This window comes from Sorex araneus, chromosome 2 (genome assembly GCF_027595985.1).
Source record: "Sorex araneus isolate mSorAra2 chromosome 2, mSorAra2.pri, whole genome shotgun sequence".
Taxonomy (NCBI): Eukaryota; Metazoa; Chordata; class Mammalia; order Eulipotyphla; family Soricidae; genus Sorex; species Sorex araneus.
The window spans coordinates 11,687,902-11,702,823 of NC_073303.1; the positions used below are offsets into that span (position 1 = coordinate 11,687,902).

The window sequence follows — 14,922 nt, forward strand, 5'->3', positions numbered from 1 at the left end:
TGGCCCTAAAAGCAAAGAAAAGAGAAAAGAAAAGAAAAGAAAGAAAAGAAAAGAAAGGAAAGGAAAAGAACCAAGGAACAGCCGCAGAAAGAGAGCAAAGGGGGCTGGAGTGATAGCACAGCGGGTTGGCTGCCTTGCATGCAGCCAACCCAGGTTCGAATCCCAGCATCCCATATGGTCCCCTGAGCACCGCCAGGAGTAATTCCTGAGTGTAGAACCAGGAGTAACCCTTGTGCATCGCCGGGTGTGACCCAAAAAGCAAAAAAAAAAAAAGAGAGAGAGAGAGAGAGAGAGAGCAAAGGGCTGGTCCAGTCAGAGTCCCTGAGGTGCCCGTGACGGCAGCCCCGGGAGTGGATGATGACGTTGGTTCTTGGGATTTCACCACAGACACGCGGCCTCTCAGACCCGGCGGGTGCAGGTAGCAGAGGAGCTGCCCCATCTTCGTTTGGGAGAGGGGGCTGGGCTGTCATTTGGCTTGATTTTGTTTTCTTTCTGGCTTGTTCTACACAGAGGAAAATCTTACCCCATTTTTACCCCATTTTTAGAGATATCTTGAATTCCAATGAGGGTAAGGAAAGCAAGAAAATACGAAGGAGGGAAGCACGTGGAATCCTAGCCCCTTGGGGAGGCTCTCCAAGGACGTTAGAAATCTTGGATGGAAAACCAAGACAGCAGTTAGTTTATGTGCATGGAACTGTGTTATGTTAAAAAAAAAATTCATCTCGGGGCCAGAGAGATAGTACAATGGGTAGGGCACCTGCCTTGCCCAGCACTGACCTGAGTCTGGTTCCTGGTGTCCTCCTGAGCACTGCCAGGAGTGATCCCTGAGCATCACTAGATGTGCCCTAAAAACAACAACAGCAAAGAAAAACAAAAGAATCTCGTTTTCTAGCCCTAGCCTGACCCTAGACTCTGGTAAATGGGGTTTCTCATCCTCACAAGCTTACAAACCCACAAGCCATGTCTGCTCCCAACTAGCTACCCTGGCTGCAACTCCCAAAGTCGGCTGTTAATCTGATGAAACCCGCCCTCCCCCCACAAAAAAATGTCCTAGGAGTTTCCACCAACATTGGATGCTTTGTGTTTTGCAAACATGCCACGATGTAAGGAGGGGGAGTCCATCCCGGCCCTCACCGTGCCCCGTTCCTTTCCTGCAGGTCTGGCTGGTTTTGCTCGCCTCTGCCCGGGGGATCAGTATGAAGTAAGTATCACAGAGCAAGGCGGGGGGCGGGGGGGTGTTGGAGATACAACCTAAAGGCCAGGCTCCAGCAGTCATAGTTTACTTCTTAAATCCACCCTTTCGTACATATCTTTATTTTCATTTATTTATTCTAATGAATTATATTTACTGTAATTGTTTTGCTTTGGGGTGCTTTTTTCTCACTTTTTGGGTCACACCCAGAGATGCACAGGGGCTACTCCTGACTCTGCACTCAGGAATTACTTCTGGCAGTGCTCAGGGACCCTATGGGATGCTGGGAATCAAATCCCGCAAACACCCTACCCACTGTACTATCGCTCCAGTCCTATACCTTATTTTTAAATTCTTTTTAAATTTTATTTATGTATTTTTGCTTTTTGGGTCACACCCAGCAATGCACAGGGGATACTCTTGGCTTTTGCACTCAGGAATTACTCCTGGTAGTGCTCAGGGGACCATATGGGATGTTGGAAATTGAACCCAGGTCGGCCACGTGCAAGGCAGACGCCCTACCTGCTGTGCTATCGCTTCAGCCCCGTATGTTATTTTTTAAAATAGAAATTTAAAACAAGAAGTTTAGTGACTCATCAGAGACCTCCCATCTAATTTTTCCCTTGATGCACACATTTTTCCTCTTATCCCACATATGTTTTATCATAACCCTTGTCTTCATTATTTCACTGAACCGTTTTCGATGAATGGGGAGACGGCGTGACCCTTCGCACTGGGACTAGCGCGGCTCTCAGCAGCAGCAAATCTAACACTGGCCCTTCAGTGCCGGTCAGCTGACAGGTGACCTAGATTCAGCAGATTGCGCCAAGTGCCCCAGTATTCCACCTTATATTGCTCTTTCCTCCTCTAAGATCTCGTGATCGAGGAATAGTAGTATCTAGATACTGTATTTTTTCCTTTGAAAAGAAAAAACATTTTAATTATAGGTTTTACAAATATGCAAAGCATATGTGAGGGTTGGACTCACGCCCAGTGCTCAGTATTATTCCCGGCTCAGTGCTCAGAGCCCTGGCATTGCTCGGAACTCTGGGGGTGGCTGCGTGCAAGATGGCAAGGCCAGCACCCTAAGCCCTGTACTGTCTTTCCAGTCCTCCAAATGTGCTTTTAATAGAAATATATGAAAATCTATTTTACGGGCTGGAGTTATAGCACAGCGCATAGGGCATTTGCCTTGTACACGGCCGACCTGGGTTTGATTCCCAGCATCCCATAGGGTCCCCCAAGCACCGCCAGGAGTAATTCCTGAGTGCAAAGCCAGGAGGAACCCCTGTGCATCGCTGGGTGTGACCCAACAAGCCAACAAGAACAAAAAAAATCTATTTTACAAAAATATATAAATGTCCTCCATACAGTAAAATAGTGTTTTTCCCCTTCAGAGAATTATTTCATCTGCCTCCCTCAGACCCTCCTCCTTTCTCGGGACTGGGGAGACAGGGTGGGAGGGAGGAAGAAGCTCCTCCCCTCCGCCAGCCTCTTCCTAGCCGTGGGGACCCTGAGCCCAAGCCCAGCACTGGCCCCCCCTTCCCAGGGAGGCGACCTTATCCCTGCTGCAGGGTGCTGGCTCGGGACGGGAGCTGGGAGGGTAGAGAATGACTCCCAGGGCCATGGCGCTGGGAGAGTTAAGAGGAAAGCAACGATACCCCCGTGAGCAGACGGGCACATAGACAAGCGCCGTCCATCACGAGGGCCAGTGAGATAGGACAGCAGGTCAGGCGTTTGCCTTGCCTGCAGCCGACCCAGGGCCCATCCCTGGCACCACGCAGGACCCTCCCCCACCCTGCAACCTGGTCAGTGATCCTTAAGCACGGAGCTGGGAGGAAGCCCTGAGCACTGTTGGGTGAGACTCAAACAAATTTTTTTTTAAAAGAGAGAAGCGTGCTGACAGTAGACTAGAGACTGAACCCGATGGCCACTCAATACCCCTGTCGCAAACCACAGCACCCAAAAGGAGAGAGAACAAAATGGAATGCCCTGCCACAGAGGCGGGGTGGCGGGGGGACCTGACAATTAGGAAGGAATGTATAAAATTGGAAAAATGATAAAATTAATCCAATTTCTCCCTTCTTCTGAGTTCGTTAGTCATCTGTCACGATACTGCCTATGATATTTATGTCTGCCCAGAAACAACAAAAGTATACAATTCCTTTTTCAAAATAAATAAAAGAAGGGGGGCTGGAGCAATAGCACAGCTGGTAGGGCGTATGCCTTGTACGCGGGGTCGACCCGGGTTTGATTCCCAGCATCCCATATGGTCCCCTGAGCACCGCCAGGGGTAATTTCTGAGTGCAGAGCCAGGAGTAACCCCTGTGCATTGCCGGGTGTGACCCAAAAAGAAAAAAAAAAAAAAGAAGAAGAAGAAGGTCTGGGCCATTAAATAACACAGCGAGTAGGGGACTTGCTTGCCTTGCATGTGGCGGACCTGTGTTCAATCCCCCGCACCACTTAGCATCCCCCAAGCCCTGCCAGGCATAAGTGGTACCCTGCTCGGAGCACCACTGGGTGTGGCCCCAAACTCAACCTACAGAAACCAAGGGGCCAGAAAGCCCTTGCCCGCCTTCCGCGGGGGGAAAAGCAGAACGTCCTCCCGGCTCTCTGCAAGCCTCCTCCCCGCGCCTGTGCTCGGGGGCTGAGCCAGGACCCGGGAAGGAGGGACGGTGGGGGAGGGGCCGGGCGGGGCTGGGGGCTGCCCAGCAGCGGGACTGTCGCTGTCCCCTCTCCAGATCTTCATGAAGTACGGCCGGCAGCGGTGGAAGCTGAAGGGGAAGATGGAGGTGAACGGCCGGCAGAGCTGGGACGGAGAGGAGATGGTCTTCCTGCCCCTCATCGCCGGATTCATCTCCATCAAGGTCCGGCTCCTCGCGGGTGGGCCCGGCGTGGGGGTCCCCACCTTGAGCGCGCTGCCCTCCCCGGCGCGCGCGCGTGCGCACGCACGCACCCCCCACTGCGCTCCACTGCCCCGCCGGACACAGTGCTCGGCTGTTCCTTCTGCTCCGCGGGTGCAGAGCTCGGGTTCCTGTCCCCAGGTGGAGAGGCCGAATAATTCAGAAAGGACACTTTTGGGGGGGAGAGAGAAGAAGGGGAAAGAAGGCAGGGAAGCTCCAGGGTATAGGCGGTGGTGGGAGAGCGTTTCTTTTTGGCGTTGTTTCGTTTTGTTTTGTTTTGTTTTTTGGGGGGTGGTCACACCTAGGGATGCTCAGGGGTGACTCCTGGCTCTGGAATCACTCAGGAATCACTCCTGGCAGTGCTCAGGGGACCAGATGGGATGCCAGGAATGAAACCCAGGTTGGCCAGACGCAAGGCAAACGCCCTCCGCGCGGTGCTATCGCTCCGGCCCCAGATTTCTTTATCCTACTCCGAGGATGCGGGCCCTCCAATTGGGAGAGGATGCTGAGCCGACTGCCTTCCCGTGTCTTGGTCCAGCGGGCCTCGGGCAGCCAGGTTCTCAGGCATCACCTAGGCCACCCTCATGGCATTCCTTACTAAGCCATTCCCTTCTTTAAATATATATATTATATATATATATATGTATATATATATTAATTGAATCACAGTGAGATACACAGTTACAAAGTTATTCGTGATTGGGTGTCAGTCATTCAGTGGTCCAGCACCCATCCCTTCACCCGTGCACATTTCCTACCACCAATGGCCCCAATTTCCCTCCTGCCGCCCCCACCTCTATAGCAGACACACACTCTCTCTCCTCTCTCCTCTCTCTCTCTCTCTCTCTCTCTCTCTCTCTCTCTCTCTCTCTCTCTCCCTCTCTCCCCCTCCCCTCTTTCCCTCCCTGCTCTTGGGCATGACGGTTTGCAATGCAGATACTGAAACATCATCAAGTACATCTCTTTGCCTACTCTCAGCACTCACTTCCTGTCCAGAGTGATCATTTCCAACTATTACTGTCATACTGGCCCCTTCTCTAGCCCAGCCGCCCTAACTGCCCCTCACACCCCCCCAACACACACACACACACACACACACACACACACACACACACTGTGGCAAGCTTCCAACCATTGAGCAGTCCTCCTGGCCCCTGTTTTCCCTGGCCTTGGATATTGGTCTCATACTATATATATTTTTTTAAATATCCTACAAATGGGTGCAATCATTCTACCCCTGTCCCTCTCCTCCCAGTGCCCTTTCTTTAGAGGCATATCCCGAATCTCTCCCCGCCTGTTGCCCTTTTGTCCCTGGCACTGGTCAGCTGCTCTCGGAAGGCCCGGACGGAGCGGCCAGGCTCCTGCCGCTGCTCTCCTGAAAGGCCCCTCCCCTCTCCCTAGGTCACCGAGCTCAAGGGGCTGGCCTCTCACCTCCTGGTGGGCAGCGTGACCTGCGAGACCAAAGAGCTGTTCGCGGCCCGGCCCCAGGTGGTGGCGGTGGACATCAATGACCTCGGCACTGTCAAGCTGAACCTGGAGATCGCCTGGTAGTAAGTGGCCCTTTCTGGCCCCCGCCCGGGGGAGAGCCAGGAGCAGGCTGCGTGCCAGGGGGGCGCAGCACGCAGGACCCTCCGGCTCCGGCTCCAACAACGACCTTTTCTCAAGGCAGTGGACGTCAGCCTTGCTCACGCCCTGCGAAAGCTTAGGAAGTTGGTTTTGTCCTACTGAAGGATCCCCGTGTGTCCACATGAAATGAGTTACCAGAGGCCACTGTCCCCAAGCCCAGCTCTGCAGCCTGTTCTCCCCACTTCATCTAGCTCGGTCCCTCCCCCCAGACACGTGTCGTCCTTCGCCTAGTTCGCTCGGGTGAATGAATTTTCCAACCCCGGTTGCCCATTACGTAACCTGGGCTAGAGTCCCCAGGGCGCATTACCAAGTAAATATGACACGAGGTGTGCTCGTGTCCAGGGTCCCCCTTCCAATCGGGAGGCTCAGCCCTGGGCCCAGGAAAGACCCCCCCTCCTGCCTCAGCTCAGTTTGTAATCAGCCACCCCAAAGTTGTAGTCCTGACATGATCCTGCCCCGCCCGTGCCCGGCACACCAGAAGGTGTCACGATAAAGCGGCATCCCGGGGCTGGAGCGATAGCACAGCGGGGAGGGTGTTTGCCTTGCACGAGGCCGACCCGGGTTCGATCCCCAACATCCCATAGGGTCCGCTGAGCACCGCCAGGAATAATTCCTGAGTGCAGAGCCAGGAGTAACCCCTGTGCATCGCCAGGTGTGACCCAAAAAGCCATAAATAAATAAACAAATAAATAAATAAAGCGGCATCCTGGCTCACAACAGACTTACTGGCACAGCCCCGAGAGAAGCTCCGGGTGGCTGAGATGAACAGGCTTCTAGTTTGGAGCGTTGGCATCAGCTCTGGCAAACAACTTGTCCCTGCTGGTGAAAGTGTCCGTCCCGCAGAGCCCAGGGAATCTTTTACAGACTCCACCTGGGGTGCTAAGCCTGCGTCTGTTGAATGCTCTGATTGCAAGGAGAAAGCACAGCCATCCAGGCCCTCCGCGATTCCATCCACTGTGCATCGACTTCCTCTCTCTCTCTCTCTCTCTCTCTCTCTCTCTCTCTCTCTCTCTCTCTCTCTCTCTCTCTCTCTCTCTCTCTCTCTCTCTCTCTCTCTCTCTCTCTCTCTCTCTCTCTCTCTCTCTCTCTCTCTCTCTCTCTCTCTCTCTCTCTCGGCTCCTAGGTGGACCTTGACTGAGGACACCGCTCAGCTTCCTTTTTTTGTTTTTGTTTTTGTTTTTTGCTTCACCTGGCGATGCTCAGGCATTAATTCTGGCTCTGCACTCAGGAATCATTCCTGGCAGTACTCAGGGGACCATAGGGATGCCGGGAATCGAACCCGGGTTGGCCACACGCAAGGCAAACGTCCTCCCTGCTGTGTTGTGGCTCCGGCCCCAGCTCAGCTTCCTTATACGGCAGCTGGTTCCCCTCTTGGCCCAAACTCCACAGGTTCCCATGCGCTCAGCTGGGGGCTTCCTGGACTTGGGGCCAGGGGCTTGGGGCTGACCTGACCCGTGCATTCATGGGGCCCTATTGCCTTGCAGCCCATTTGACGTGGAGGAAATGACGCCCACCTCTGGGGGCGGGAGCAAGGCGGCCGCCCTGCAGAGGAGAATGTCCATGTACAGCCAGGGCACCCCAGAAACACCCACCTTCAAGGATCACTCTTTCTTCGTAAGTTCAGCGTGGCTTCAGCAATGGTGACGGTTTGGGGGGCTGGGGGAGGGGGGGAGGCGAGGGGGCTTCCTGCTTTGTACCATGCTGCCCAGACGGCATTTGGGAGTCCCGGGAATTTCCACATGGGGGCCAGAGCTATAGTGCAGCGGGTAAGATGCTTGCCTGGCACACAGCCGCCTTCTGGCACCCAGTGTGGTCCCCTGAGCCCTACCAGGGATGATTTCTGAGCTCAGAGCCAGGAGGAAGCCCTGAGCAGCATCGGGTGTGGACCCTTCTCTCCTAAAAAAACAAAAACAAAAACAGAACCACGTTATTCTCGACGCTCACCCAGATAAGGGACGGTGCAGGAAAACAGTCTTGACGCATGTGTCCCCTTCCAGTCCCAGTCGCTCCCCTCTTCCTTCTCTCCACCCCCTGCTTGCATCAAAACCTTTAGTTTTTTGGCTTTTTTTTTTTTCTTTCCTGAACATTCTCTGGGACCAGCCTTTTAAAGGACTGGATTGCAGAATCGAGTTAGAGTCAGAAATGCTGGCTGGAAACTCACCAGGACACAGGGCTCTGCAGAGCCATCCAGGGGGTCCAGGCGCTCTGCCTTGCATGCTGACAACCCCCACCCCACCCCGTCTCTTCCCCTGGCACGAGCTGTGGTTCCCACCCCCACACACACCTACCTGCCCCCCAGACACCCACCGGGGGGGTCACTCCTGGGCTCAGAGAACTGCCCCGTGTTGCTGAGCGAACCCCCCAGGAACGAGACACTCGCCACACCCAGTGTCCCCAAACCATGCACTAACCCGCCCGTCTTGCTTTGACGCCGGAAGAGATGGTTGCACCCGGCCCCCGACAAGCCGCGGCGGCTGTCGCTCTTGAGTGCCTTGCACGACACTTTGCTTGCCAAGCTGCACCGCAGCCGCTCTTTCAGCGACCTGCCCTCCCTCAGCCTGAGACCCGCGGCCGTGCTCGAGCTTTATGTGAGTGTGCAGGGGTGGGGGTGGGGGGCTGCCTGTGTGCTGACTGCGTGCCTGGGTGGGGGAGGGGGTGCTGGGGCCATGGAGGCCCGGGCCTGTCCTCCTTCGGGGTCTTCTCTCTGTCTAGCTTGCATGACCTTGCGTGCGGGACTCTTGGGGCGGGAGGGGGCGTGCAGCTTGCTTTGAGGGAGGGCCCATTCGTTGCTCCTTTCTTCTCTCCACATCCCCCCGGCTCCGGGTGCTGTGCTCCTTCCCCAGGGTGCCAGAGATATCCGCGGGGACAGATTTCCGAGCGTTTCAAACCCTTGGGAGAATGAATGAGATGGGGCGTGGCGTGTCTCATTGGCCTGCACCCACTCGGGGCCCTGGGCGGTCGGGGGCTGTCTGGGGCAGGACTTGGCGGGGGTCTAACAGCATCATTTCAAGGACAGTTGGAGAAACACAGAGATGCTTAGAGCACGCGACCCCCCTCCTCCATCCTCTGCTGGTCCCCCAAACTCCCCACCGCTCTCTTAACTGTGCTCCCCGTTCCGGCCTTCCACCCTGCTGCACACAGCACCTTCCCAGCATATGCTCCTCCTCTTCCTCCTCCTCCTCCTCCTCCTCCTCCTCCTCCTCTCTGAGGTCTCCCATCCTCCAAGGCCAAGTTCCGGGCCTTTGTCTTTCCTCCCCGCTTGAGGATCTTGCCTGGACCAGCCTCGGCCTGGAGGATGCACGATCCCTCAGACTGCCAGAGCCTGTGCTGCTGGCTTCTCCCTCTAGGTTCGAGCCTCTGAATGCATAGTTTGGCCACGTGACGTGGGTGCCCACAGGGCTTGGGGCTGTGAACCTGGGGGAGGACTCTGGAGGCAAAAAAAACAAAAACCTGCCTCTCACCACCACAGCCAGTACCTCCATTGGACACGTGCTGTGAGGCCCTCCAGGGCCCCTGGGGGGAATGTGGGGTTCTGGACGATGCCGAAAGAGCCCCAGGAGCCCCCAGAATGGCACTGAGGGTCTCATCCCTGACTCCCTTCTCTGGAGGCATGAAGTGGGTGGGAAGGGGAATTCCAGCTGGAGGCAGAGGGTGGGCGGAGCCTGGCCTGGCCACTATTGCCGGAGCCCCTTCTGGCCTGACTGTCAGAACCCCGACACCGGGTGGTCCGTGCAGGGGTCGGAAACTATCATCGTGCAGAAATGTTCTGGGCGCCTTTTGCTCCCGCTGTGTAGACACCTCCCGACCAGCTGGAGGTGTGGGTTGGAGTCCGCTTGCTTTGGGGTGTGGAGGCCTCAGGTCTAGCAGGGGTAGGGCTGAGGAGAGGGGCGCAGAGCCTTTCTTTCTCTTGAGCCTCTTTTCCACAGACACACACACACACCCAAACCCACAACCACACACCCACACACACACCCACCCACACATACACACACACACCCAAACCCACAACCACACACACACATACACCCACACACACACACACATACACACACACCCAAAACCACAACCACACACACATACACCCACACACACACCCATCCACACCCACACCCGAACCCACAACCACACACATCCACACCCATCCACACCCACACCCAAACCCACAACCACACACACACACACACACACACACATTGTTCATGGTCAGGCTTATTCCCAGATGAAATGATGAAAAAGCATCATTTTTAGATCTCCCGAAAATGGGCGGTAGATTGGCACCTGTCACCTCCTGACACATGTGGGATCTACGAGAGAGCATCCATTTTGAAGAAGATCATCTAGACATAGAAGAAATAGCTAGACAACGTTTTCTACCACATTTGACGTGTCAACCCTCTACACTGACCACAGTATAATGATGACTTAGGGGGCTGCAGCAGTAGCCCAGCGAGGAAGGTACTTGTTGCATGCTGAAGACCTGGATTCAACCCCCAGCGCCCCACACGGTTGCCTGCATCTCACAAGAGTGCTCCCTGAGAGCAGAGCCGGGCGTAAGCCCTGAGCTTGGCCAGGAGTGGCTCATCTCTGCCACACCCCCAACATCAGCACCACATTGCTCAGGGCCAGACATAGTACATGAGTTAAGGCAAGTGCCTCGCAAATGGTTGGTGCTAAGTTTGAATTCCAGGCACCACCAGGGGTTACTCCGGAGCATAGAGCTTAGGAATAAACCCTGAGCACCACCAGAAAAACACCCCCAGCCCCCCAAAAAATGATGACTTAGAAAGTGTTGTGATACCTGATCACTGTTGTGATCTTAGTTACCTGGATATTTCTTTTTCTTTTTTTTTTTTCCTTTTTGGGTCACACCCATCAATGCACAGGGGTCACTCCTGGCTCTGTACTCAGGAATTACCCCTGACCATGGGGGCCATATGGGATGCTGGGAATTGAACCCAGGTTGGCCGTGTGCAAGGCAAACGCCCTACCCCCTGTGCTGTCGCTCCAGCCCACCTGGATATTTCTGATCGCTCTCTTCTGAGTTCTGCTTTCTGCATCAGGTACTCAAGGGGTACCTGACCCCCTGAGGTCATTGGAGTGAAAGACTCAGGTTTCCTAAACACCCTGAGAACTCAGGGGTCACCTGCCGGCACACACAGGATCGTTATTAATCTTTCCCTCCGACTTTTTCTTAGAAAGTATGTCTTTCTGTGCATTTCTGACCTGGGCCTATTTGTAGTTGAGTCAATAAATCCAACATGTTCAGAGGCTTGGGATTTATGGGTAGACAATTTTTTTAAAATAGTTTACAAAAACTGAAGCAGAACAAAGTATTTGCTCTTTGAGTGAAACTGTGAATGTTCATAAATCTTCCCAGATAAAGGCCAAACACTTTAAAATACAAAATCTTGGTAGTGCTATTTATAACTGTGGCGGCCAGAGATTGTGAGGTCCTGGGATTTAGCGAACAAGTTATTTTTGCCCCTGTCCCAGTCTTTTGTTTTGGAAAATATCAGCTCTCAGAATAGTATCACGGACTTTCACCCAGATCCGACATTAGAAGTATGGCTGAGTTTGAGGGTTGTTTTTTGTTTGTTTGTTTGCTTGCTTGCTTGTTTTCTATTTTATTTAGGCACCATGATCTGTAAAGCTTTTAATGACAGAGTTTCGGGAATTCGGTGTTCCTGCTCCAAGCCCCACGCGAGTGTCTGCTTCCCTCCACCCGAAAGTCCAAGGCCCACTTCCTCTCTGCACCCGCCTCCTAAGCAAACTTTTTATTTTTTATCTTTGGGTCACACCCAGGTGTGAGGGTAGTGTATGGGGTGCTGGGGACCACCAGCGCCCCCAGCGGCAGAGTTATGTGGTGCAAAGACAGAACTAGGTTTCCTGTAACATCCCCCCACCACTCCCCAACCCTCCTGATTCTTCTTCTTCTTTTTTTTTTTCTTTTTGGGTCACACCCGGCGATGCACAGGGTTACTCCTGGCTCTGCACTCAGGAATTACTCCTGGCGGTGCTCGGGGAAACCATATGGGATGCTGGGAATCAAACCCGGGTCGGCTGCGTGCAAGGCAAACTCCCTACCCGCAGTGCTGGAGCAAATAGCACAGCAGGTAGGGACCTCGCCTGGCTCACAGCTGACCCAGGTTGACCCTGCACCCTATATGGCCCCGAGGCACACACACACACAAACACACACACACACACACACACACACACACACACACACACACACCGGAGCACAGACCAGGAGTAGCCCTGAGTACCGCCTGGTGTGGTTCCAAAACAAAATAACGCCCCAAACCGATGGGCAGAGGCAACTGAACCTGAGAATGGATCTGTAGAACCGACCTTACCATGGCAGGGAGGTGGGGAGGTAGGGAGGAGGTGGGGGCCCCAAGGGGACCCCGAGATTCGGGTGGAGGGAGCAGCGGTGCTGGTGGAGAAGGTGGGGCTGGACCTTTGTGTGCACGGAGCCCGCCCCAAACAGTGGTGCGGAGACCACACGGACTCAAGGTTAGAAATATAATGACCATAAAATAACCGCCGGGGGCTGCTTTCCGTCCGCAGTCGAATCTACCTGATGACATCTTCGAGAATGGGAAGGCGCCCGAGGAGGCCGTGCCCCTCTCCCTCAGCTTCAGGGACCTCCCCAACGGGACCTGCACCCCCTGCACCTCGGCCGAGTCCCCGTCCAGCACGTGCTCCACCAACCCAGAGATCACCATCACCCCCGCCGAGCTGCCCCTCTCGCGCCAGGCCTCCCAGAGGGACGAGACCAGCTCCGCGTCTTCCAGCAGCATCTCGGGAGAAGGCCCCGAGCCCAGACCCCCGCTGCAGGGAGACCCCCGCGCCCCCGCGGAGGCCCTGTTTCTCGAGAAGGAGGTCGCCGAGGCCCTTCTGCACGAGTCCGACGAGGCGTCGGAGCTGAAGCCCGTGGAGCTGGACCCTCTGGAGGGCAACATCACCAAGCAGCTGGTGAAGCGGCTCACGTCGGCCGAGGTGCCGGCCGTCACCGAGAAGCTGTTCTTCGACGGCTCGGTCAGCGGAGAGTCGGAGGGCTGCCGGTCCTTCCTGGATGGGAGCCTGGAGGATGCCTTCAACGGCCTCTTCCTCGCCTTGGAACCCCATAAGGAGCAGTATAAGGAGTTTCAGGAGCTGAACCAGGAAGTCATGCATCTGGACGATATCCTCAAAGTAAGTGCCTTCCCGGGACACGGGGCTCCTCTGGAGAGAAGGGTCGGCGTTCTGCCGAAGACGGCCTCCGTCTCTGGGCATTTTCTTGTTTCTCTTTTGGTTTGGGGTCACACCCGGCAATGCTCAGGGGTTACTCATGGCTCTACACTCAGGAATCACCCCTGGCGGTACTCGGGGAAACATTAGCGATGCCAGGAATCGAACCAGGGTCGGCACCATGTAAGGCAAACGCCCTCCCCGCTGTACTAGATGGCTCCAGCCCTAATCTCTGTTTTCAATTCTGCCCCATCCCAAGGTCATGGAAATGACATTGATTTTTTTCTTTCTTTTTTTTTTTTTTTGGCTTTTGGGGTCACACCCGGTGATGCTCAGGGTTTTACTCCTGGCTCTGCACTTAGGAGTAACTCGTGGTGGTGCTTGATGGACCATATGGATTGTCAGGGATTGAACCCGGGTCAGCTGCGTACAAAGCAAATGCCCTCCCCGCTGTACTATCGCTCCGGCCCCTGAGTTTTCTTCTTCATCTCAATAGTGCGTATGAATCTTGGTGTTCCTGGTTACTCATCAGCTTCACTCCCCTGTGTGACCAGTGGAACAGCTCTAAGGTTGGGAATACCCCAGGCTCAGAGCTGGACATTCAAATTCAAATGGTAAAATGGCAGCATTTTTTTAATATGCTATATCTAATTTTTTATTTTTATTTTGGTACAATTGACATCATAAGTTATTAGTTTAATTTTTTTTTTTTTTTTGCCTTTTGGGTCACACCCGGCGATGCACAGGAGTAATTCCTGCCTCATGCACTCAGGTATTATTCCTGGCGGTACTCAGGGGACCATATGGGAATAGAACCCGGGTCGGCCATGTGCAAGGCAAACGCCCTACTTGCTGTATGATCACTCCGGCCCTAATATATGTATCTTAATGATTAGATATGTGTACATATTAAGAAATGATGATAACAGTAAGCGTAGTTAACAGGATTCATGACACTATACAAATACACATACATATACACATACACATGTACATCCATATAAACATGCACATACATATACATGTACATATACACATACACACTTATAAACATACCCATGACATATACACATACATATACATGCACATACATGTACATATACACATACATATACATGCACATACATACACATGACATACACACATATACACATACATATACACATACACATACATATAAACATACACATGCTCATACATATACATACACATGCACCCACAAATGCTCTCGGAGCCAGAGAGCCCCAGTCCAGGAGATCTCCCCGGCCCTGATCCTGCTGGGCCGTTGCAGGTGGGGATGAGAGGGTCGGGGTGAGAGGTTGATGTCCTGGGGCCGGAAGTCCTCCCGGGAGATCACTGACTGCCCCCGAATGTCTCTGCCGGCCTCGGGATTACAGATGAGTGTTTTCAGAAACCCTGCACAAGCACCCACTCGGGGGTGCTCTGAGGCTCTTCCCTGGGGTGCCGGGCGTCAGACCCAGGGCTCCCCCAGGCTAGACATGTGCTCCAGCCCCGTGAGCCACTCGCCCTGGCCTTGCTGCCACTCTTTGTCCTCTTTGCTTTGTCATTCTGATCGACGTGGCCTGTACGTGAACCGCACTGGGACCCCTTTGCTTGAAAAGAAAGAAAATGTCTTCAGAAACCTGTCGGAGAAGACGGGGTGCAGCCCAGGTGCAGGGCCGGCCGAGAGACGCGGCCACGGGAGTCTTCCCGGACACGACTTGTGTCTCAAACCGTGCCCTTGCCAAGGGCTCGACTCCGTGGCCGAGCCTGTGACTCTTGGTCTAAGGCCCTGGATTCAGCCCCGTTGGGGAAAAGAAAAGTCACGCGTGGCTTTCCCAGTGGCATCTGGAACTGCATTTACAGCTCTGCGTCTGGCCTCTTCCTCAGCTTCGGGCAGGTGGTCTTCCTGACCTTCAAACTCTCTGGCGTGGCCCCAGAGGAGCACGGCAGGGTGGTCTGTCGCTT

At 54.2% G+C, this 14,922-nt stretch overlaps 1 protein-coding gene across 1 annotated transcript in view; it reads left to right on the forward strand.

The window, feature by feature from the left end:
- Window positions 1–14,922, forward strand: part of RIPOR2 (RHO family interacting cell polarization regulator 2) — a 139,049-nt gene that overhangs the window by 94,832 nt on the left and 29,295 nt on the right. Inside the window, 5 exon segments of the mRNA XM_055124317.1 lie at window positions 1,158–1,201; window positions 3,934–4,059; window positions 5,497–5,645; window positions 7,206–7,335; window positions 12,292–12,918. Coding sequence (XP_054980292.1) covers window positions 1,158–1,201; window positions 3,934–4,059; window positions 5,497–5,645; window positions 7,206–7,335; window positions 12,292–12,918 — 1,076 coding nt within the window.